The sequence below is a fragment of the Peromyscus leucopus genome, chromosome 13 (assembly GCF_004664715.2).
Source record: "Peromyscus leucopus breed LL Stock chromosome 13, UCI_PerLeu_2.1, whole genome shotgun sequence".
In the NCBI taxonomy this organism is placed as follows: Eukaryota; Metazoa; Chordata; class Mammalia; order Rodentia; family Cricetidae; genus Peromyscus; species Peromyscus leucopus.
The window spans coordinates 21329017-21353494 of record NC_051074.1 but is presented as its reverse complement, the minus strand read 5'-3'; the positions used below and the strand labels follow the sequence as shown (position 1 = coordinate 21353494).

The following is a 24478-nucleotide window of genomic DNA, read 5'->3' as shown; positions in this document are numbered from 1 at the left end:
GTATGGTCACGTGGAAAGAGGACGAGGGAGGGGATCCTGTGGATCCTTTCCAGCTTGTCACTTCTTGGTGATTCTGTATGTAGCATGGACTAGACACTCCAAAGGTAGTTTCGCCATCAAAGTTGATGGCCTCATTCATGTTTGTATCTTGACTGTGCGCGCGTCTAGGTAGTTTCAATGTAACTGTTTCAATGCCTGTCACAATGCCCAACCTATAGCAGACACTCAGGATGCGTTGAAGATTGATCAAAACACCGGACGTCAGGGGCTGGATGGTTCAGTGGTTAGGAGCACTTGCGGCTCGGCTCTTCTAGAGGACGCAGGTTCATTTTCCAGTACTCTAGGGAATCCATAGCCCTCTTCTGGCCCTTTGGGCGCCAGACATGTGTGAGGAGCACAGACACACATGCAGGCAGAACGCCCACCCCCACATACACACAAATTAAATAAATGAACACACACTGGATATTATAGCCCTTCATAGTCGTAATTACAGACTGGCAGCAGCCTTTTAACCTGTGCCGTGGTTCCTCCTGCATCAGGACTGGGGAGTTCCCCGGATGTTTGCCACTGCAAACGACTAAATACGTTCTCACCCTGCCAAGGGTCTTCTCCCAGGCCGTCTTCACACCATTCCAAGAGCAATTCTATTCGTTCTGACAGAGACCAGAGTTGGTGAAAAGTCCACCTGCTGAGAGGCTCACTCGGTACCATGTTATGCCTTCTTAGTTCAGACTCCAGCTGTGAATCTCTCGTCTCCCCCAATTACCCACAGTTTTACCCAGCAGACTGCCAATTACAGGGCTCCCACGACCTCCCTCATGTTGCTTGCTAGAATGAACACGGGAAAGCACTTCCTTAGAATTATAGTTCAGCTGTAAAGGCTGCAAGCTCAGAGCAGCCAAATGGAAGAGATTGTAGGTTGTGGTCTGAGGGTCAAGGAGGAATTTCTTTGGGTGTACCACTCTGGTAGTAGCTGTGTGGTCACCAACACGAGGCTCTCCAGGCCTCCTGTTGAAGAGGTTGGTTTTGTCGATGTCATTATTGAGTCGTGATTGGTTAAATCTGCAGCCCAGGTTGGGGGTGGGGCTAGAAGTCTGTCTCTAACCCCATAGAGGGCTTCTTGGATAACGAGCCCAATTGTGTGGCTGTCTGTAGGTCCCACACCTTCAACTCCTGTGTGGTCAACTGGAGAGCTTCATAAATAAGAGACAATCTTATCACTCCAACGCTTGCCAATTTGTGGATCGCTGTGTCAGGAACTCCAGGCAAAGAACACAAACATACTTTTAATTTTTTTTATATTAAAAGTTACTTATTTGTGTGTCTGTGCTCATATGTATATCATAATGTGTGTGTAGAGGGGATTGATTCTCCCCTTCTACTATGTAGGTTCTGGGGAGTGAATTTGGGCTTCATGGCAAGCACCTTTCTCCCAGTTATCCATCCTGTCAACCCATGCACTTTTTTTTTTTTTCCGAGACAGAGTTTCTCTATGTAGCTTTGCGCCTTTCCTGGAACTCACTCTGTAGCCCAGGCTGGCCTCGAACTCACAGAGATCCGCCTGCCTCTGCCTCCCGAGTGCTGGGATTAAAGGCAAGTGCCATCACTTCTCCCTTCTTTGTTTATACTGGCAGGACTTTCTCTAGCTTTTGAGAGTCTACAAATAATCTCTTGCATTGTGGAAGGAAAAAGCAATTCCCAAAGTTGTTCTCACTTCCACATGGGGCCATGCCGTACACACTCCCACATCATCCATACATAAATAAAATAAAATACATGCTGGGAGTGTAGCTCAGTGGTTAAGCCTAACGTTTATGAGACCCTGGCTTTTGTCCCCAGCAATGTGGACCCACACATGCCTACACACACCAGCAAATCTAGTTTTACAGATCATAATTTGATTTTTTCTTTCTCGGTTCTAGGACCAGGCAGCAATCCCATTTTCAAAAGGTCCAGCCAATCGGATTATACTTAGAGCCAGAGAAAAGGAAATGAGATATAAAAGAAAAAAAAAAAAAAAAAAAAAAAGAAAGTGGGGTAGAGTGACCGCTGATTGGTTACTGTGCCTGTCTGTCTTAGTTCAACATGGCTCAAGCAGTTGTGATTGGCTGAGACTCCGACACTTTTCTATAAAGCTAGGCTCCAGGTTGTTTACAAGGCAAACTAGGCTGCAATTCGGTGTCTATGGACAAACTGAAGATGTATGAACATATGAAGACAGCTGTGAGGTATACATAAGCATGGCTTGTACCCCTCCCCCGATACCATCCTGACTCCTGCAGTTGATAGTTTGAGATAGCTGGAGCGCACCACTTATTTTTTGCCTATGATGATGGCAAGAACAACATGCAGGTTGGATGGTGTGTGGTTGCATTGTTAGGGGTCTTGCAGGAACAAAGTGGCTAGTGTGAGGGACAAGGGTGACGTTCTCCTTGCATTTCTCATTAGTAGTGACATTCTGGGCCAGTTGTTTATTTAATGAGACCCATTCTAACCATGGAAGGAGTCTGAAATATGCCTTTCCTTTCTCCCCATTTCAAGGTCCAGAAGAAGTAGCTACACTCAGCTTACCATCATCCTATTTCAGATAATGTCAACACACAGTGACTAACCTGTTCTTACCTTAATCCTGGCAGAGCCTGTGCTGCCTTGTGCCACAGTTGGGCAATTCCAAAGCAAAGTTGAAGAGGCCTTGCTATTGTATGTGATCTCTCTAGTGGGTTCTCTGAGGCTTGTGTGATTACCAAGTTCCCCAACTCCACACACAGATAGGAGCAGGTAGCAGAGTTGACTGCCTCTCGTTCAGAAAGAGGGGAGTCCTGCTCTAAATATGGTTTAATAAAGACTTCAAGATGATATTTAGAAATAGGCTAACATCCTAAACCAAACAGGGTAAAGCCTTCAGGAATCTTCCACATGTGAAGAAATTGCCACAAAAAAACTCAATAGTAATCACTGCCGAAGGCCAGAGACTGGTCAGGTAGGGACAGCAGAGTCTCCTAACAGCTACTCTAGTAAGGAAGACTCAGGAAGTGAGAACTCCCAAGGATAGGCTCAGGAGGCGTCTTCCATCTGACTTAGTCTTGGGACAACTGCTTTTAGTGTGGCAGGTTCTAGTTGGACCCTTCTTCAGTTGGGACCTGGGAAGTTTCCTGTCTTAGTTTGGGCTCAGTCCTGGTGTTGTTGGTGGTGGGGTTTTTTTGTTTGTTTTTGTCAACTTGACAAAAGCTCGGGCCACTTGGGAAGAGGAAGTTCAACGGGAGAAAATGCCTGTATCTGACTGGCCTGTAGGCAAGTCTTTAGGGGATTTTCTTGATCAGTGATTGATGTGGGAGGGCCCTGCACACTGAGTGGTATAAGACAGCCATGGCGAGCAGGCTAGAAAACAGCACTCCTCTGTGGCCTCTGCTCCAGCTCTTGGCCTGACTTCCCTCAACGGTAGACTGTGACTGGAATGTGGAAGCCAAACAAGCCTTCTCCTCCCTCCTCCAAGTTTCGTGGTGTTTCATCACACCAATAGAAGTAAGCTTAGACGGGCGTCATAAGGAGCATGAGTCCCAATGCGCACTTTCCCTGACAACTTCTCACACCAGTTGAGTGAAGGGAGGGGAGAAAGGGAAGGAAATGAATTCTGTCCCCTCAGCTTCGTTCCAGGAGTCAGCTTTGTACGTCCTCTCTTCTTTTCCATTGTCATTTTACTCAAATATGTCATCTCTCACCTCCAGCATCAGAAGAGCTTCTAGATTCTTCTTTCCCTCTAGTCCCTACCCCATTTTCTGAGTTATGTTTCCCATGATTCTAGAGGTATCTTCACACTGAAAACAGATATGTTGATTCCTTTTTAGATTGTTACGCCCTAAAGCCCTGGTAAGAAACACCTTTGAAAGGTTAAGGTTCAGACATGCTGTATTGCATCATGGTCACAAGATTTTCATTGCCAACCATCAAATCATGTCACAGATTTTATGTTTGTGAAAAGTGACAGTGATGTCTCTTGACGTCCATCGGGGCTGCCGGAGTCCACGGGTGCTTAGTATCTGTCAGAAGCCACCCGCCCCATGCACTCTATATCATCTCCAGATTATTTATATTAGTATGATGTAAATGCTGTATGCATTCATTACTTTCCTATTACTGTGATAAAGCACCATGACCAAAGGCAGCTTATAAAAGGAAGCGTTTAGTTGGGCTTGCCGTTCCAGAGGGTAGAGTCCATGATAGTGCAGGAGCAGCTGAGAGCTCACATCTTGGTCTGCAAAGCAGAAAGCAAGAGTATACACAGAGAATGGCGTCTTTGGAAACCTCAAAGCCTGCCCCAGTCACACACCTCCTCCAACAAGGCCACGCCCCCTAATCCTTCCCAAATAGTCCCACTAACTGGGGACCAAGCATTCAAACCTTGGAGCTTCTAGGAGCCATCCTCATGCATTCTCATGATGTAAAGAGCGTGTTGTACAGCATCATTTAGGAAGTGGTTTGGTGTATTTTTTTTTTAATCTGCAATCAGTTGAGTACATGGATGTTGAACCTCCAGATGTGGCAAAACTGTCATATGTGAAATATGTCAAAAGCTGTTCACTAGTGCACACACAGTGTATTATTGTTATAGTGTTGAGTCATGTGACAGAAGAAAGGTTGAAACTAACCTGCCGTAGTCTGTTTTAGTTTGTGACAGAATACCACTGACTGGATCATTTAAGCAAAATATACAGACTCACAAATCTGGAGCCTGGGATATTCAGTCTCAAGGCACCAGCAAGTTTGGTGATTTTGATTCCAAGATGGTGTTTGGACCATGTTGGTCTGTGGAAAGGAGAACCCTGATCTTCACAGGCAGAAGGGCAAAGAGGCAGAGTGGGGTTGAACTCTCTCTCATAAGTGCATTAATTCCAACCCTCTAGCTTAGTCCTCTTATAGGTCTCACCCCTCAATACTTTCATAATGGCAATTAAATGTCAATGTCAGTTTCAAGGGAACAGACATTCAAACTTCTGGAATATCCATAGCCAGTACTTACAACCATTTTCTCTCCAGTCTAGGAATTCACTCCTGTGGAGAGAGCACTGTTTTATAAATGTGTGTCTTGTCCATGGTTGCCAGAGACCAACTACTACTACTGTTACTATAACTACAACTTCTTCTTCTCCTTCTGCTCCTCCTTCTCTTCCTTCTCCTTCTCCTCTGTCTTCTCTTCCTTCTCCTCCTCCTTCTTTCTTCCAGGGTCTCTCTCTGTATTCCTGGCTGTCCTGGAACTCACTATGTAGACCAGGCTGGCATCCATGAACCGGGATTAAAGGCATGGACCACCATACCTGGTAGAGACCCGTTTCTAAGGTGTACCCCTTGCAGGTCTTCAATCCTCTATGAATGTTCAGTTGTTATTCTATAGGAAAGCTAAGGTGTCATTTCCACGAGCGCTGTTTGTCTGGTCTCTGGAGTACTCGTGTTTTACAAGCAAGCATTCATTTCTTGATGGGTCTGACCTCTTTTTCAGGGAGGTGCCCTTGAAGGATGCTAAGGAATACGCTGAATCCATAGGTGCCATTGTGGTTGAGACAAGTGCGAAGAACGCCATTAACATCGAGGAGCTCTTCCAAGGAATCAGTGAGTGTCACGTTTGTATTCCCAGCCCGACTTAGCTTGCATGGCTATGCTTAGGGGAGTCAAAAATGAGCCTTTGAATTTATCTGGTGCTGTCAACAAACACTGCAAAGTTTGATTTAAACTCGCCCTGCGCGCCCCTACAGCTATGAGTGTATTTACACTCGCCTCTTTCGTGTCTTTTCTTCTTCAAGGTACTCTCCTTCCACCCCCCCCCCATGTTCCCCACCATTCTCAAGTGGATAGCCTCTTCTTCTTTGATTATTTTCGTTCCACACATACATATATGTATGTATGTATGCTCAAGTATATAAATACAATCTACTGAGTCCGTTTTTGTTGCTTGTGTGTGTATGGTCTGAAGGCTGACCACTCTTCATTGGACAACCAGTAAGTGGACTCATCCCTGGGGGAGGCTAATTCTCCCTCTGCCACTGGCCATTAGTCGTAGTTCCTTGTTTAGGGGTATTTCCCCTTTCTGTTGATACTGCTCTTGTTCCAGTCTTGTTCATACAGCCATTTTTTAGGAGAAACTGCTTCACCTGAGACTTCCTAAACATCTCTGGTTCTGTAACTTGCTCTGTTCCTTTTGTTTTGTGAATGAAACGACACACTCATTGCAAGATGAGAATATATACTTAGATTACATCTGTAATTACACTTAACTAAAAATTATGTCTTCTGACGGGGTGGGTTGGGGGGTGGGGTTAGGTAGTGCTCCTAGTTAGAAGTCAATGTGTAAACTTCAGAAATAACTCAATAAAACCAAAACAAGAATGATACTACATCTGAAAAAAAAAAAAGATGTCTTCTGTAGCATTTTATTTAGTATCTTGATGGCAGAGACGAAGTAGACGGTGGTATGGTAGAAGTCCATCCATCAAATCAAATGACTTTACACAAACGAAGGAAGGGAACCTTTTAGGGATTTAGTTTGACAAATAATTGTTCACAAAAATGTTTGCCTCTCATGTGACCTGAAGTCAAGAACTGGGCACAGGGTTCCTTTGTGAAGATCATGTTACTCTTGCTCATGACAAGGGGCAGTTCCAGGTCAGTTTCCAGCTCTGGGTCATGTTGTACCTCCCTTTCATTATGGTGTTTTCCCATGAGTGACTATAACCTCAGCTGTTTGCTGTGGCTAACTACACCGACACATCTGTCTGCAGCTGTGAAGTTTCAGGCACAACAGATTTCACCTTCATAACCTCTGGCCATGATACGGGTGCAGGCTTCCACCAGAGCAAGGCCTGCTGACCACAGACCCAGGAACTGCTCGGAGCTCCAGAAGTTCATCAGTGTGTTATAAGAGGCTGGGAGAAGTCTCCCTATCAGTGAGGTGTCGCCATTGCAAGTGCTCTGTGGGAGGATCAGAACCCTTATCAGTTATCAGCTGTCCTCAGATGTCCCAGCTCTGGGCAGTTCCCAAAGGGAGGTAGGGCACTCACTGGCTTTCTTCTTCACCTGAGATCACTTTTTGTTGAATTCAAGGCCAATAGCTCTCAGGATAGAGCTGATTTCCATTCTACTGGTTCCGGTCCATTATTTTGGATTCTGAGAACAGCAGCAGAGAACCTTTGGTTGGTTCGTGTTGGCTTAAAGGACTCATAGGCAATGGAGAGCTCTGAGCAGGATTACTTCCACTGTGTCAAAGTGTGCAAAAGAAGTGTGCAAAAGGGTGATGATAGCAGCACCTCCCCTAGCAGCCCTGGGCCCGGTCACTATGGTATGCCTGCTGCCTTTCCTTCCGTCTGCCTCCATGAGGGTTTTTCCTGCTGCTGTTTACACACACAGCTGAGAGACATCGAGCTCATTGGGCTGAATGGTTAATCTCTAGCCTGCTGGAGCTGTGATTTGGTGTCGGGCACTTCATGTTCTCACGGTTCAGCTTCTTTTTGTGACGGGCTGTCGGAGCACATGCGCTCTGTACCTGGGTCCATTTGAGAGGCCGTGAGGTTAGATTTGAACTTCCTACATTGGGCCCTTAATTGCCCTCAAGTGAACTGATTCTTTTCCAGCGGTGTTAGGCTTTTCTGGTATGCTCACCCCCTAAACATTGTTTTGTCTTTATTTTTGTTGTTGTTTTTGAGATAGGGTTTCACTCTGTAGCCCAGGTTGGTCTTGAACTTGTAGCCGTGCTTTTCTCTCAGCCTCCTGAGTGCTGGGTTACAATCAAGAGCCAGCACAACCCTGCTGCAGGCAGTTGCAATGAGCTACCTCACCTGTTACCCCAATGCCTCTGGTTTACAGCTCTTGTGTTTTGTTTAGTGGGCTCCGTTAGTCAAGGCTAGGCAGGGATCAGACAGGAAGCTCTGTTTTTCACATGCATCAAATTTACTTCACGATTTCTACATGGAGGTGCTCTCTGAGCTTGATGAAAGTCATTATTACAAAAGTCAGATAAAGACCTCAAAGAGAACAATCCTGAACCCCAAAGCCTAGATATTGAGTATTAACACCTCAGAAAGATCCCTTTGTGTAACTCAACCAATCTAAATCCCTTTCCATGTCAGGGGTCTCCGTGGTTCACAGCGATGTAGGCTTTGAATAATTAGTTCCTCATATTCTAATGGTCTGCGTTGTTTAGAAAAACAGTCTTTTGCTTAAGCAGGGAGTAATTTCAGCTTCAAAGCAATTCCTACATAAGCCCATGTCTCCCCTTCTTCCACATCAAGTAAACAAATGTTTAATTCTGTGTATTATACCTTAGTAATAAATACTTAGTGAGTAAAGCATGTAGATACATGGGAGACCTTCTAGCCATGTCTCTACATCCATCATCTATCTGTCCCTCACCTCTCCGCTCTGTGTCTGTTGCACTTATGTCTACTGTCTGTAGCTCTATGTCCATTCATCTATACTTCTAGCTATCGCTATCCACCTGTCTATCATTTTCTATCTCTTTCCACTATTTCTAGCTATCCATCTCTGTCCACCCCATTCTAGTATATCTATCTCTATCGATTCATTTGTCTGTCTGTCTGTCTGTCTATTATCTCTACCCACCTGCTTCTACCCCAGTCCCTCCCAACCCATATCCGTGAGCTCTGATGCTACTGTGAGCTCTTTTGCTATTCTTTCAGGTGAATTGCTTCAAAACGGGGTTTTGTAGCTAAAGTATGGGTTAATTTAGAACAGAATTCCAAGGACACCCAAGCATACGGCAGCAGACATTTCTTGAATTTCCTTTTCACGGTTCCTACTTGGGTTACGTGTGCTCCTACCCAAGCTTAAAATAGAGCTAGAGACTGCTGACACCTATGCTCTCAAAGCAATGTTGTGGAGACAAGCATGCCCGGGAGGAAACATACAATTAAAACCCAAGGAACAGCAGTGAGAATAACAGCCCCTTGAAAAGGTGTGCTAGCATAAAACGGCTTCACACCGACTTTGATGCAGATACAAATGCATTTCTTCTGTATTCCCAGGGTGTTCATAAACCAGAAATGAGACAACTGTGTTTTCCGAGCATAAGCCAATGCATTTTCTAACTGCACACTGTTCACCCAAAACGTTCTGTCTTTTGAAGACAACAGCTGCCTGGGAAAGTTCGGACCTTCCTGCTGCTGCTCCGTCCTGGTTGGTCCAGGCCGTCTGTTCTCTGATGCCACATCCCCTGGTGTCTGTTCTTCCAGGTGCCCCTCTTCTAGGGCCCATCTTCAGACCTACTGAACCCTGCTGTGTGGGGCTCATTCTCTTCTGTACATTTTTACCCAGAGGTTGTTCATATTTCTTTCTTGGTTAAGAAAATAATTGTAAACTTTATTAATTAATTAATATTTGTTGGTTTTTTGAAGCAGGGTCTCTCTGTGTAGTTTTAGTGCCTGTCCTGGCTCTCGCTCTGTAGACCAGGCTGGCCTCGAACTCACAGAGATCCTCCGGGCTCTGCCTCCCAAGTGCTAGAATTAAAGGTGTGAGCCACTACCGCCTGGCTAATTTCTTTTCTCTAAATTGGTATAAGAAAGCACAAAGACTATTCTGTTGCTGCTCAGCTGTTGCAGTGTTAAAAACCCAGAATAAACTATATGGCTGTTTTCTGGGGGTGCTGCACAATGCTCTGTTCTAGATGAGGGAGGAAACCCAGGGTTAGGGCGCTGGAAATTCAGCTCTGCTTCTCATTTCTTCCTTGTTTCAGTTGTGACCCTGAACCACAGTGGATGCTCTTCCTTCTCCTCTTGCGGTTTGAATTTAGGTCTCATCCTGATCTCAGAATGTTCTAGGAAGTAACATTTTTGATGGGCTCACTAGAGCAAAAGAAATGTAATTACTTCTCTGTGGTGACTGAAGTTTGAATAATGCCAACAAATTGGACAAGCCTAGACTCTTGTTTTGTTTATTCGGAAAATACATAGCGTATGCTTTTATGAGCTTGAAGTCATGCTAGACCTCATGGTGAAAAAAAGGCAGTGGCAGTAGTGCCAGGAAACCACAGGGCAGGGACTAAAAGAGAGAGTGACAGGTGGGGACCTTGGGTTGCTGAAGAGTGCCTCCCCAAGGAAATGGTTAATCTGAAGCTGAAACTTGACTCGATCCATCGATGCTCCTAACAAGATTAACCTGGGAAAACTGTAGTTAAGTCCCAGAACTGGAAACTGATGTGTAGCATCAGCTGGGGGTAGCAGCGGGAGGTGGAAGCTGGAGACGAAGCCTTGCGATGAAGAAAGGATGTCATATTCCAAACGCGATGTAAAGTCCCACTTAGGTGTTAAGCAAGTTAACATTTACAAAAGCATTCCTCCTTAGGAGAAGGAACACCTAGGCAGTGTTCAATCGGTTGGCATGATCAGCGAATTTGGAATAGAGGAGGCGGGAGCTCAGTGGAGGTCCTTCCTCAGAGACCTCCACTTAGGTGAAGCCGTGAGCTTCATTTAGACTTCGGAAGGTAATTTTAGAAGGGGTCAGTGTGGTGGTTTGAATGGACACTTGGCCCTCAGTTAGCGGTGCTGTTTGGAGGTTACGTCACCTTTAGGGGGTAGAGCCTTGCTGAAGGAGGGCTTTAAGAATTTATAGCTTTGAGCCGGGCGGTGGTGGCGCACGCCTTTAATCCCAGCACTCGGGAGGCAGAGCCAGGCGGATCTCTGTGAGTTCGAGGCCAGCCTGGGCTACCAAGTGAGTTCCAGGAAAGGCGCAAAGCTACACAGAGAAACCCTGTCTCGAAAAACCAAAAATAAATAAATAAATAAATAAACTTTTAATGTAAGAGACCAGACTTGAGCCAGGCACTGTGGCACTCACATGCCTTTGATCCCAGCACTCAGGAGGCAGAGGCAGGAAGATCTCTGAGTTCACGGCCAGCCTGGTTTACAAAGAGTTCCAGGATAGCCAAGGCTACACAGAGAACCCTGTCATGAAAAACCAAAAAAAAAAAAAAAAAAAAAAAAAAAGAATTTATAGCTTCACCCCACTTTGTTTTTCCCTCTCTGCGCTTTGTGTTTGTGGCTGGGGATGTGATCTCTTGGCTTCTTGCTCCAGCTACCTGCTGCCTCCCCCTCCCCCACCACTGTGGACCACGAACCCAAATCCACCCCTTCTTCCATTGGATGCTTTTTGTCAAGGGGCTATAATGTTTCTCCTGAAAAATACCCTGGAGACTTTGTGAGCAGTGCGCTGTGGCTTCTTTGTTTGGGGGGCATTTCTTGCTAGTGTAAGAACAAGTGAGAAATGCTTTGGTTTTGTTTGTGTCCAGCAGACTCTCTCTCTCTGACCTCCCTTTGGCTCTCTGGTCCTTGTGAGCTCAGTTGAAAGAATTCAGGTAAGATACACGAAGCATAGTGTACGAGATAGGCAGCATCTATTAAATGGTGACATGCGGCATTTTTAACCGACAAGAATGGCCAAAGAGACTATTGTGTCGATCTATATTTTAGGCAGGCTTTTACCATTTCTAATCCTCTAGATTATACTGAGGGGCATTTTCCCGTCAATCTAAGTGACTGACAGACCCATTTGAATGAACTCTTAGGAGAGAGGACCTGGTGCGTCCTCGTTCACTACCAGAAACCTCCAGCTATCTGTTGATCTTAGAGGCATTCAGAAGGGCATGTCCCCACCCAGGGCCACATGCTATGACTCAGATCCTATCCCGTTGACCAGCAAACAGAATCTTGTGGTTTCAGTTCCTGGCTTTTTGATCTGCAGACTTCAAGGTTGGGGTCCATCCTCAGTGTCCTTTCAAGCCTGCGAGTATCTAACCAGCTCCCCGTGTGCTGGTTAGATTGTTTTGAAAGCACAAACAGCTAGAGATGGAAGCGGCACTGGCTCGGAAGGGTTAGAAGACAGGAAAGATGGTAACGTGTCTTGTTCTGCAATCATCGTTACACAGCGTGCTGGCTGTTGTACGGCCGCTGCGTTTTGTAATTCTGTGGTAGTTACTTGGTTTAGAGTGTGTTAAAGACATTTGGAAGCAAAACAAAAACCTTTGAAAATTTTGTAACAGTACAGCAAGCTGTCATTGAAGATAAAGGCAAGGACAGTCCCTTCTTTATCACCAAAACAGTTAATTCAGCAAATGCCAGCCGAGAAGACGCTGATATGGGAGTTCTCACCCCACGCAGTTCTCAGGGATCCTCAGTTGTACAAAGCACAGGGTCGTTGCCCCTGTGTCTATGGGATTTAGATGTAGGACCCTCCAAGACACCACATCTACAGATGCCCAAGCCCCCATCTAAAATACTGTAGCATTTGTATGTAAGCACACATTCCCCTGATACGGCCCCTCATCTCTGGATTACTTATACCCGAGCATAATCAATGCTCTGCGAAGAGTTGTCCTACTGTATTATTTAGGGCATAATGACAAGAATGAGTCTGTGTGTGTTCAATACAGACACAGCCATCATAGGCCTAACTGTGTGGTTTTGATGGACAGTGCAAACAACCATGAATCAAAGCCCGAGAAACAGGCAGATCCAGGGACCAAGTGTAGTGGTGCTTCGAGTGTGTGGAGTTCTTATTCCTTGCTGTTGTTGGAACGGCTAAAATGTGTGTTAGCTCAATGGTGTCCCATTCACTATGAAGTAGGCACTCTGTTGCAGTGGGACGTCCTTCTGTAGGCTGTGAATGTCCACTTACCCTCTGTTATCCTTATTGTACTATGAGGACACCATCTTGTGACTTGCTGTGTCTCATAGCTAGTAAGTAAGAGGCCAGTACATGAAGTCACATGCTCTCAGCTTTAAGTCTGGGCTGCCCCTGGCTCCTGACTTTGTACAGCAGTTTTCTGGTAATATTATCTACACCAGTAGAAAACAGGAAATGACTAAATTGCATTGAAGTTGAGAAATTTTTTTTTCCAAATCATAGTACACTAATATAAACCAGTGTTTGAAAATGATGATGTGACTCTTGTTACTGACCTAAAAAGACAAATTGTTTGTGGGAAAAAAAGCTAGAGAGTAGTTTATGTAAAATCCTGATTTCATATAGTCAAACCATATATCATATACACTAAATAATGCATTCTCCCAAGACTTTCTTTTTTACAAGGTTGCCCGTTAAATTTCCATCCATGGCTCCTTTGTAAGGGTGCATTCCGGGCAACTTTGGAAAATGACTTTATTATAGAAAATGTCAAACTTACAGTACATAAGTGAACTGAATCATCATGAGCACAGAAGCATATCTCATTTCTATTCTCCCCACCCTATACGGCTTTAAAGGGAGTCCCAAACATTACTCTCATCAGTAACTATTTTGAATTTAATTTTTATTGTTAGGTAAATAGGTCAATTTAGTAGTTTTCAGGTTGAGGGGTGGGGTGGGGTGGGGTGTCCTAGTTAGGTATCTGTTGCTGTGATAAACACCATGACCAAAAGCAAGTTGAGGAGGAAAGGGTTTATTTCATCTTACAGCCTATACAGTTCATCGTGAAGGAAGTCAGGACAGGAGCTCAAGGGAGAAGCCTGGAGGCAGGAACTGACTCAGAGTCATGGAGGAATGCTGCCTCCTGACTTGCTCCTCCTGGCTTGCGCAGCTTTCTTTCTCGTACACCTCAGGACCACCTGCTTAGGGATAGCAATATCCACAGTAGGCATATTCCATCTCAATCAAGAAAATGCCCACAGGCTTGCCTACAGGCCAGTCTCATGGAGGCATCTTCTCAATCGAGAACCCTCTTCCTAGATGGCTTTAGCTTGGGTCAAGTTGACAAAAACCAGGACAGGGAGGGAATAAGGCGTGGGGGAATTTTTAGGGCAGTGAAATGATTCTATCTGATGCTGTAATGATGGAGACATGGCAGTGAACATTTACCCAAATCCACAGGATGTATAACAAAGAGAGCCCTGCGCAAACATTGGGGCTGCAGTTAGCCGTAGTGGTTAATATTAGCTCGTCTGTTGGAACTGGCGTCTTATACTAATGCCAGGCACTAACAGCAGGAGCTGGGAGATAAAGACAGGGACATGTGAGAGCTTAATTGCACAATTTTCTCTGTAAACCAAAAGATGATTTTTTAGAAAAAGTATCAGTTTCAAGAACGAAAGGGGAAGGGGGATTTTCATTTTTTTTTCATAGCAAAAGTCTTCCCATTGAAGTCACTCCATCGGAAACCCAACAACAATGGCTGTTGAAGTCCTTAGGTAGGTAGCCAATGGGAACAGCCCCCTCCCCCCCCCTCCACTTTGTAGCATAGCCATGACTTTGACTCCCTAGACATTTTTTAAATTTTTTTAAACCAGAATATGTGTTAGAATTGTTATGACATATTTGAACCAAATGTGTTTTTGTGGTTAATGTTTATGTCTTTATTTTGTAGTTCTGGGGATGAAGCCAAACTAGGCAAGCACTCTAACCTTGGGCTACATCTTTATCTGGCTCCCTAGACTTTTTTAACTTCCGAATTTGGGGGTCTCTAGTTTCTGCTGGGGGCCGTCTTTCTCTACACTGTGAATATATGTTGTTCCCATTGGTTAGTAAAGAAGCTGCTTTGACCTATGGCAAGGTAGCTTAGAGGCAGGCGGGAGATCCAAGGAGGGAGACAGGAAAGAGAAAGGCAGAGTCAGGGAGACGTCAGACTGCCATCCTAGGAACAACATGTAATGGGATGCAGGTAAATACGTGGCGATACATAGATTAATAGTTATGGGTTGAGTTAAACTATAAGAGCTAGCTAGCAAGAAGCCTGTCAGAGGCCATACAGTTTGTAAATAATATTAAGCCTCTGAATGATTATTTTATAAGTGGCTGCGGGACCATGGGCCTGGGCAGGACCTCAGGCCTGGGTGGGACCTGAGAAAACTTATGACTATAACTTTCATATTCTCATTTCTATTCTTCTGTCAGGTCTTGCCTGGGGTTTCCTCATGGCTCTTTGCCTCTTTCCTTCCTGCTTCTCTCATTGTACTTACTGTGGCTCTCATCATCTTGGACCTGAGCTTTCTGTGAGTTTCCTCACCAAGTGTAGCATCTGCCTCCTGGTCCATTCTGGTCCTCTGTAGAATCCCAGCTCACTCCTCACATCAGACTCTTTATCCTAATAGCGGAAGTTTTCCTTTTATTATGTATTTATTTTAACATCCCAACTACATTTCCCCCTCCCTCCTCTCTTCCCAGTCCCTCCCCTCTCACCTCTCCCCTGCCCCCTGCCCCATCCACTCCTCCTTTCTATTCAGGAAAGGGCAGGTCTCCCACGGATATGCACAAAACATGGCATATCAAGTTGGGTAGGATGTGAGTGGTGTATGCCTTTGATCTCAGCACTCCTGAAGAGGCAGGTGGATCTCTGTGAGTTTGTGGCTAGACTGTTCTACATAGTGAGTTCCACGACAGTCAGGGCTACAAAGAGAGACCCTGTCTCAAAAAAACAAAACAAAAGTTTTATAGTGCCATCTTTGTTATTGTCGGCGGCGTGATCCCTGGTCATGTATGAGCCATGGCAGTGTTCCACAAAGACTGCCTCTCCTAAAGCAGAAGCTTCCAGGTGGTTATGCCCCCAACCTGGACGATTCCGAGAATTAAGATCTTCAGCAGTCACATAGCAACTTCGAGATGCACTGGACACTGAAGGAAAGACAGTCAAGCCATCAGAGAATGGAGTTAAAGAAGAGACAGACAACAGAGCTGTTGCAGAGAAGTCGGAGTGTGCAGAGGTGGAGCATATCCCAGAGAGCAGCTGCAGGGAACACACTGCTTTATTCTTTGTGTGTGTTCGAGCGGCTGCCCCAGCCAAGCTGGCCTAAACTCATAGGTTTGGAATTTATTTCCACGTTTTGCATTCCTGAGGAAGTGTTCGTAAAGCATGCTTTTCTCCTGGACTGTCAACTTTCAGGAAACCTGAGAGGAAAAAAAAAAGTCTTTTTAACTTCTCCCCAAGAGCATCTTACACAATCCAAACTGTGTTAAAATAAACACACTGGCCTAGGATTCGTGTTCAAGAACAGCTTGTTGTGGAGACTGCATGCTTGGAGGACACTCTGGAGGAGTAGAAACATCCAGAGACCAATCTGGTCCTGTGCAGATGTCATCTGTGTGTGTTAGCTCAACTCTGCGTCCAGGTAAATGAAATCCTTTGTGAGCTGTATTCCAGGGAGTCTCCTTGGTGCAGAATGCTGTGGCCACTTTCCAGAACCGTTCTTTGTTTGAGAACGTTTACCCAGCCAGCTCTGAAGGCCTCGGAGCACAGCACGGGAGCCGGCACTTATTTCCACAGTGGTGTTTGCTTAGCTCTTGAAGGGTGCTTGGCTCACCGTTGGGACTCAGTTCTCTGTCTCCCTGTAAAGTGGGTGCACTATATTTCCTCACAGTGTTTGAAGTTGGAACTATGTGATGTTCCCAGGCAGAGTGGTCTCCAAACAAACAGGATTCCCTTCTAACTGAACCTTGAGACTCAACCACGTCTCCTGGTCACAAGCACTGGGCGTTTCTTCCCACCCAGAGGCCACTGAGTCCCGGCCGGAGCCTGTTGCTGCAGGGAATCCCCATCATTGTCCTGAGTCCCTAGCATTTTAGTAACGGCCGGATACAGTGAGCAGGGGCTGTCGAGTTTCTGTCTCACCTGCGTTTTATAGTGGAGGGAAGGATTGCTCAGGGACTTAACATAACTGACCCAGGCTCATTTCACTGGGTAACTGATTCTCAAATCTCAACATGCTTTCTACCCAAAGATAAAGAGGAAGTCTGAAGAAACTGCATTGATTTTTGCCTCTGAGAAATACGGCACCTTTCCCTTATCCATGGTACCAACCATAGCCTGAAAGTACTAAATGAAAATCCCAGAAATTACAAAAAAAAAAATCATGTTTTAACTTTTAATACAACCTGCTGTTATAATTGTTCTAATGTATGACTTGTGACTTTATAAATCTCCTAATCTATCTAATTCACAGGTGAAACCTTATTATAGGTATATTTGTATAGGAAAGGAAGGTGGCCAATGTGTTTGGTACTCTTCATGGTTTCAGTTGTCCACTGGGGATTGGTCTTGAAGCATAACTTCTGAGGATTAAGGGGGTGTGGTAAAAGTGACATGAGGAGAGAATCTAGTCAACAAAAAAAACTTTACAAAGGCTGAGAACCCTTCCCTACCCAGACCACAAGGGGCATGTGTGGAAAGCCCATGCCTGTGGAAATGACCTCTGAAGGGTTCAGAGCCTACTGGCCCAGTGCCTTTCAGCCCACACTTTCTCCCAGCCTGCTAGCCCACTTCCATTCCTATAACTAACTTTCTTTCTTTCTTTCTTTCTTTCTTTCTTTCTTTCTTTCTTTCTTTCTTTCTTTCTTTCTTTCTTTCTTTCTTTTCTTTCTTTCTTTCTTTCTCTCTCTCTCTCTTCCTCTCTCTTCCTCTCTCTCTCTCTCTCTCTCTCTCTCTCTCTCTCTCTCTTTCTCTCCCTCCCTCCCTCCCTTCCTTCCTTCCTTTTTTGTTTTTGTTTTTTTGAGGCAAAGTTTCTCTGTGAAACAGTCCTGGCTGTCCTGGAACTCACTCTGTAGACCAGACTGGCCTCAAACTCACAGAGATCCGCCTGCCTCTGCCTCCCGAATGCTGGGATTAAAGGCGTGCGCCACCGCCGCCTGGCTAGCTCCTATCTTTTAAGTCAACCATATTGTATTAGTTAGAATTATAGTCTTATCCAAAAAATTCAGACGCAAAAGCTAACTATCTATTTAAATAACTATATAGTGTGACACTGTTGGGCCTCTGAACACATGACTGGCCTGAGGAACAGGCCGTACTTTATTGGCAGGATGTGACTGGGAAGGATACCAGGACTTTCTTTTTTATTTACTATTTCAGGTTGACACAGTAGTAAATAAAAAGGGCATTTTTTATTTTTAACTTCCTTTCAATTGTGATGACAAGTGGGGACATGTCTCAAAGAGGGAAGTACAATCCTATTGTTTCTGCTGAACTTTTTTTTTTTTTTTTTAAAGAACGGCCTGCAGAAGTTTTGTATAACTTGTTGGCTGTACAAGATGTCAGACGATGTGGTTGTAGAGAGTGTTGGGAATTCGTCCTCACTCTGTGTCAGACGCTCATTTCCACTGTTAACCTTGAGTCCAAGGCCAGAGAGCGTATGTCTCTGCTTGCACTTTGTCGAGTATCTACATCACTCCATCTGCACAGCACACTAAACCCCCAGAAATCGCATCTTATGCCAAAGGCCTTCAGCCTCTGAGTCTTTCGATTCTGTACTTGGTCCAAACAGGGAGCATATGTTTGCCATAAAAACAAAAGCAAAAGCAAAAGTCTTTAGTCTTTGGAAACAATTTCCCCTTTATTCACGTGTGTGTGTGTGTGTGTGTGTGTGTGTGTGTGTGTGTGTGTGTGTGTTTTAATCTTCCATTTTAGAGCTAGTGTTCCATGTGTTTTTTTCAGGATGAACAGAAAAATAGAAGAGAGAGAGAAAGAAAAAGCAAAAGAGACTGTGGATAGAACAAGGGTTGAGGATCCAGTGGGATTATAATTATAATCCATGTGCATTATAGTAAGAACCACTATTTGGTTTTGGCATGTCCTTCAGCAAAGTCACAGAAAATGGTGGTGACAGCGGACATTTTAAGACTGGCCACGAAAGACCAAAGATGAATCTTTGGTGTTGGCTGCCTAAGCATGCTGTTTCTAGATTTCCCTGTGCTTTAGAGGAGCGGCTCTCTTGAGACGAAGTTCGCATGCCTCGGAGCCCTCCGGTGTCACGTACACAACCCGGTGGCTTTTAGTTCAACCACAGAGACCCGGGGCGGTCCGCACAGTCCACGGAGAAGAACCCAGACCTTTAGGAGTCGTTATCCCTTCTTTCCTTTGTCTTCTCAATTGCTACTTTGTGTTTCCTCACAAAAGTTAAAATTCAGTGAAGTCAAAGTAAGGTTGCTTGTACAGGACATTAGAGTACTGCCTCCTGGGAAATATGTCCCGAGGTCCTTCGGGCTAATGAGCCAAGTAAGGCTGGTGCGTTGCATGCCAGCCCATGGCAGGTCTCCGAAGATCCCAGCAGTTCCCAGCCCAGCTCTCTTTGTGGGAGGCAGAAAAGACAGATAAATGCTCGCTCTTCCTGTTGGAGTCCTACAAAGCAGGGTGACTCCCTGGCAAGGCTAGGGCGCGGAGTGATGATGGAGCAAGCAGGTCCATCATCCGTGGGGTGAATGGGTGCCTTCCCCTGTCCCTGGGAGGTTTGCATGGCCGGGAAACTGCTGGTAATTTCCCTCAGCCTTTTAAGCATGAATTTGACTTCATGTGGAAGCAGGGGAAGAAAAGAAGGGGAGAAGAAAGAAAGGGGGGGCAGGGAAGGAAGGCTGGAGGGAGGGAGCAAAAAAGAGGAGACTGTGAAAGAAAGGAGGGGGGGGGCTAGCCCCTCCCCCAGGTGCTGCTATTTTCTGCACCCAAACAGGCCAACTTTTTAAAATAAGAGAACTTCAATTTTGGCCTCTTTTTTTTTTTTCCCTCTCCCTTCCCCCCTCCCCCCCACCACGCAGGCCGCCAGATCCCACCCTTGGACCCCCATGAAAATGGAAACAGTGGCGGGATTAAGCTTGGGAACCAGAGCTTGCAAACCAGCCGGCGTTGCTGCTGACCCAAGGGCCACATGGAGCACGAAGCAGGAAGCCAGAGCCCTCTCCAGTGCCTGGGGCCCACAGAAGGACCCTACCCTCGGGACTGCCTGCCTGCCTGCCGGAGAGTGAGCAGCATTGCATGCTGGGAGACCTGCAGGATGCTGAGCAGGGAGGGTCCCTGCGAAGAGATTATCGAAAACTCCGGAAAACTCACTGTACCTCCACAACATGGCCTTCGGTTTATAAAATGCACACGGCAGGGGTTGCACTTATTAGGGAATAGGTATAGTTGCCGTTTTTTGTTAAAGAAATATTAGAAAATTTTTTAGATTTGTTCGCAAACCTTGCCGTGCTGTTCTTCCCTGACCTCGGATGTTATCTAGTCAGATTCCAGTAACTTCTCCAGGGCCAGGGTCTTTTTCTCTGGCCAGTTCACCAAAAGGCAGCAGCAATATAGAAGGTTAGCTTTTAGCTGGCTTGGCGACAAACCTCTACTATATTAGTTTTTCTGAGGGAAATCAGAGAAGTATAACTGGACCATCATTCAAACTGAGAACTGACTTTCTGCAAAAGAGACAAAAGTTGTGTTAGAAACTGCCATCTGTGTCCTCTTTTCATGTAACTGGTGAACATTTTTCTAAGGTACAGTCATACACAACCAACCAAACCAGACTAGAACGTTACACATAATTCTGGGGATGGGAGGCCCGGTTTAAAAGAGTTAAGTGGTTGGTATGTAAGCCATGGTAGGTGGAGGATTATAAATAGCATTCAGGGCACCACCCAGCATACATCCTCTCCGTTGCAGTAACTTTCTACTCTTGGAGATGATTAGTTCACAGAGCATTGTTTTACTAGGAGACTATGCCATAGTGTCTAAGGGAAAAAACTAACCAGAGGATGTCGAGTCTAAATTGTAGGGCAAACTTCTATTAATAGCAGCTAATCATGGGTTGTAGCAAACCAGCCAGAAAAATGTTACCACCTTAAAATTCTGGACCCCCAAAGTATAAAAATCAGAAGACCATACTTTAAGCTTTTCCAGCCTTGGAGAGAACAGCCACCAAGCAAACAGAGCGAGGTTCCGTCATAGACGGTGGTTGTCAAGTCCAGGATGTGTTCGCCCACATACATTCTTCCTCAACTTGGGAGTTAACTGACTCTTAGAATACGAAGGATGGAAAATCCTTGTCTTGATTCAAGAGTGTCCCCCGGTGTCCCATAACAGACATCTCCAACACTGTTAGCAAATGGTGTCTGTATGTTGTAACAGGGCCTTCTCAAGGACAGTCAGCGCCTGTCCCATGCTGCCAGTGTCACTAGAGTTGAAACTGAAAAGGCCTCTCTCCAGGTAGCATCAAGCTTATGTTTGAACCTTCCCCTGTGTTAGGGAAACTTGTCCTGGGAACTTGCATAGCTCGGCTGTCTAGATTTCTAAGCTGAGATGGTACTGTTTCCAGAAGAGAATGTCATGGCTTTGGATTGGGTTTGCAGAGGTTGAATTTTACATGAACTGGCTGGGCTTCCCCGTGACAGTGAGCCCCCCTGGGTGTTTTAGAAAAGCACACGGGGGGGGGGGGGGGGAGTGAAACCTTGCTTTTTCTAGGCTGCATTGCCATTGATGTCAAAGCTAGGCAGAGGGTAAGTACGCATGTGTGTCAAACAGAGAGTGTGTGGCACTTGGGCACACAAATATTCATACCCTCTTGGGCCTCCTCTGCAGGTAGATGCTGTGGCCTTTGGTGCCTTTCTCCCCTTGGCCTGGGATTCCTTTTGGGTTGTTTTAACAATTGACTTTTAATCATAGAAACGTCTGTAAAGACCTAGAAATTACAATTGTTCTGACACAGGATATGGTATCCTTATCATCGTTCCCAGAATTCCCTTCCCAACCCCTATTTTCTCTCCCTCACACGAGGCAGGTTTGTGTATATGTGTAAATATGATTGATGTTGGCTACACCTCCATGTAATCCATTTTAGAGTGGCTGGTTTGGCTCATGACCTTGTTTGTGTCTGTAAGTGAGGTGCATATCGTCAGAGGGATTCTTTCTCAGCAGGAATCCCCGAGGACAGTGGTAGAGCTGTGCAAATGTTTTACAATAGGTACAGAATTGACTTGCCATTTTTTTTTTAGTAAAAAATGGTACATTAGGGTACTGAATATGATGTTACCTTGCAGACTAACCTGCATTCTAGCCAGTAGTAAGGGCTGTGCCCCAGTGGGGATCCCACTCGTTCCTGAGGGAGGTTTGGAGGATTGAAACGTTTCCTCTGCCATTAAGGACTATGGCCTGTATAGACTTCCCTCCTTGCCACTCGGCTGTGTTCGGGGCAGGGAGTGAGAAGCCAGCCATCAGCCAGGAGCTCTGGCTGTGTTCAGACCTGATCATGCGTTTCATCGTTGTTGTGACACCCGGTGACCCAGCAGTCATGCCGTCACACAGACTGTCACCCTTTCTGGTGGTTTTGTAAAGGGTTTCCACTTGGGCTGGACCCAGGTTTTGTACCTAGACGATCCCTCCCCAGACACCCGGGACCTTCGCATCTTGTACTCTGTTCTATGGTAAAGCATTTCCCTTGTGCTCATTTGTATCAGTTGCTTTTGATTTTAACCCATTGGTATGATTCATACTAATAAATATTTTAAGTTTTACTGAGTGTCTTTTTCTGATTATAATCAGTAAAGGGATTAAAAGTCAACTCAGAATAAAAAAAAAAAAGCATGTAAATCTGTACATGTGAAGACCTGGAGGAGAATATTCACTGAAGCACTGTTGACAAGAGCTGATTGTCATCCACTAGGGAAACAGATAAATAAAGCATGGTCACGTGATGAAAGCTATGGGCTAGGATGAATGCATCATCTATAATGCATCTCTAAGCAGAGTGTAGAGTGCCCTGAGGGAGCCACTCACGGGAGTCTGTGGAATAGTCTTCAGTAGCTGTCCACTGCATAGCATGGGGAATGGAACCGTGACCCTGGATGCATGAATCAAGACTACTGGGGTTGTCTTAGGGTTTCTATCGCTGCAAAGAGACACCATGACCACAACAACTCTTATAAAGGAAAACATTTAATTGGTGCTGGCTTACAGTTCAGAGGTTTAGTCCATTATCATCATAACAGAAAGCAAGGCAGCAGACAGACAGACATGGTGCTGGAGAGGAGAGGTAGCTGAGATTTCTACATCCCGATCCGCAGGCAGCAGGAAGAGACTGTGTGTTACACTGGGCATAGCTTGAGCAGAGGAGACCTCAAAATGTTCCCCCACAGTGACACTTCCTCCAACAAGGCCACATCTATTCCAACGAGGTCACACCCCGTACGAGTGCCACTTTATAGGCCAAGCATTCAAACACATGAGTCTATGGGCCGTACCTATTCAAATCGCCACAGGGGAATAATAGTGATCATTTATTGATGTGTGGAGGGAAGTAGAAGCATAAGAAGGAAAAGCATCAGCCGGGCGTTGGTGGCGCACGCCTTTAACCCCAGCACTCGGGAGGCAGAGCCAGGCGGATCTCTGTGAGTTCGAGGCCAGCCTGGGCTACCAAGTGAGCTCCAGGAAAGGCGCAAAGCTACACAGAGAAACCCTGTCTCGAAAAACCAAAAAAAAAAAAAAAAAAAAAAAAAAAAAAAAAAAAAAAAAGAAGGAAAAGCATCAACCTGTGACGCAGATGACACCAAATCAGGTCAGAGATGAACAAAAGGCTTTTAACTGCCAGCCATTTTCATTTATTTCATGGTCTGAAAATCTGAAGCCAATACCCAGCATGGTATCACACACACTCCTTTAATCCCAGCACCAGGGAAAACAAAGGCAGGTAGATCTCTGGGAGTTCATTTCCAGCCTCATCTACATAGTGAGTTCCAGACCAGCCAGGGCTACATAATGAAATCCTGTCTCCATCACTCAATAAATAGGCAAATAAGTAAATAAGCCTGAAGCAAAAAATATGATGAAATGATAGTATTTGATAAATTCAAGGCATGTGCTTTACTAGCCTCTATATTTCTCTGGGGTCAGTCTTTTTCAGAAATGGAGAGGGATGGAGGTAAGAAGCAAGGATTAAACTAACTTTAGTGTGCTAGAAAGATCTCTATCATTGCCAGCCTGATGGAGCACACTGTTTTCCACAGGGAGCTTGTGCTGAGTAGATGGAAGGCCTGTGTGAAGTGGTACCTTATGCTCTTTACATGTGAGAGGTGCCGAGGGCATGCTGGGAAGCTGCCCAGGCTGTACATAATTAAACAAGACTACAAAAACAGTCTACCATGGCTGGGGAAATGGCACATAGGTTAAGAACACTTGTTGGGTAAGCATGAAGACCTGAGTTTGGAGCCCCAACACCCACAGAAATCCAGGCATTGGCCCCATGTTCCTGTAATGGGGTACGGAGATAGGCAGCAGCCAGCTAGCCCAGCAGAAACTTGAGTTTCAGGCTCAGTGAGAGACTGAAAAGAAGGTGGGGCATGATAGAGCAGGATGCCTGGTATCTTCCTGTGTTCTCTATATATGTGTGCAGGGAGGGGCACACACATGTATGCACACACACACACACACACACACACACACACACGCCACAAACAAAATTAAAAGACTTCAGGGTGGAGCCTGCATGATTGAATTTTGATGATTTTATGAGATGCGACAGAGACCAGATCACATGTCTGTATATAACCTTCATTTTTCAGCATGTGATATCTTGTTCTACCTCAGGCCCCTGCCAGCAAGTAAGCCAACCCCAGATGAGGGTTGATGTCCCTAGACCAAACTGTGAGCCCAAATCTTTCTTAAGTTACCCCAGTCTGTAGTATTGTGTTAGTAGCAACAAACTGAGATGTTTGATCACTTTGGTCTAGTAGGAGAAGATGTTAACGTTGGAGA

The 24478-nt window shown here is 45.4% G+C and overlaps 1 protein-coding gene across 1 annotated transcript in view; it reads left to right on the top strand.

Annotated features, from left to right (window-relative positions):
• Nucleotides 1–22242, top strand: part of Rab31 (RAB31, member RAS oncogene family) — a 129792-nt gene extending 107550 nt beyond the window's left edge. The window contains exons 6-7 of the mRNA XM_028873986.2: nucleotides 5498–5607; nucleotides 19510–22242. Coding sequence (XP_028729819.1) covers nucleotides 5498–5607; nucleotides 19510–19607 — 208 coding nt within the window. The 3' untranslated portion in view covers nucleotides 19608–22242. The remainder of the gene's footprint in view (nucleotides 1–5497; nucleotides 5608–19509) is intronic.
• Nucleotides 22243–24478: the final 2236 nt, after the last annotated feature.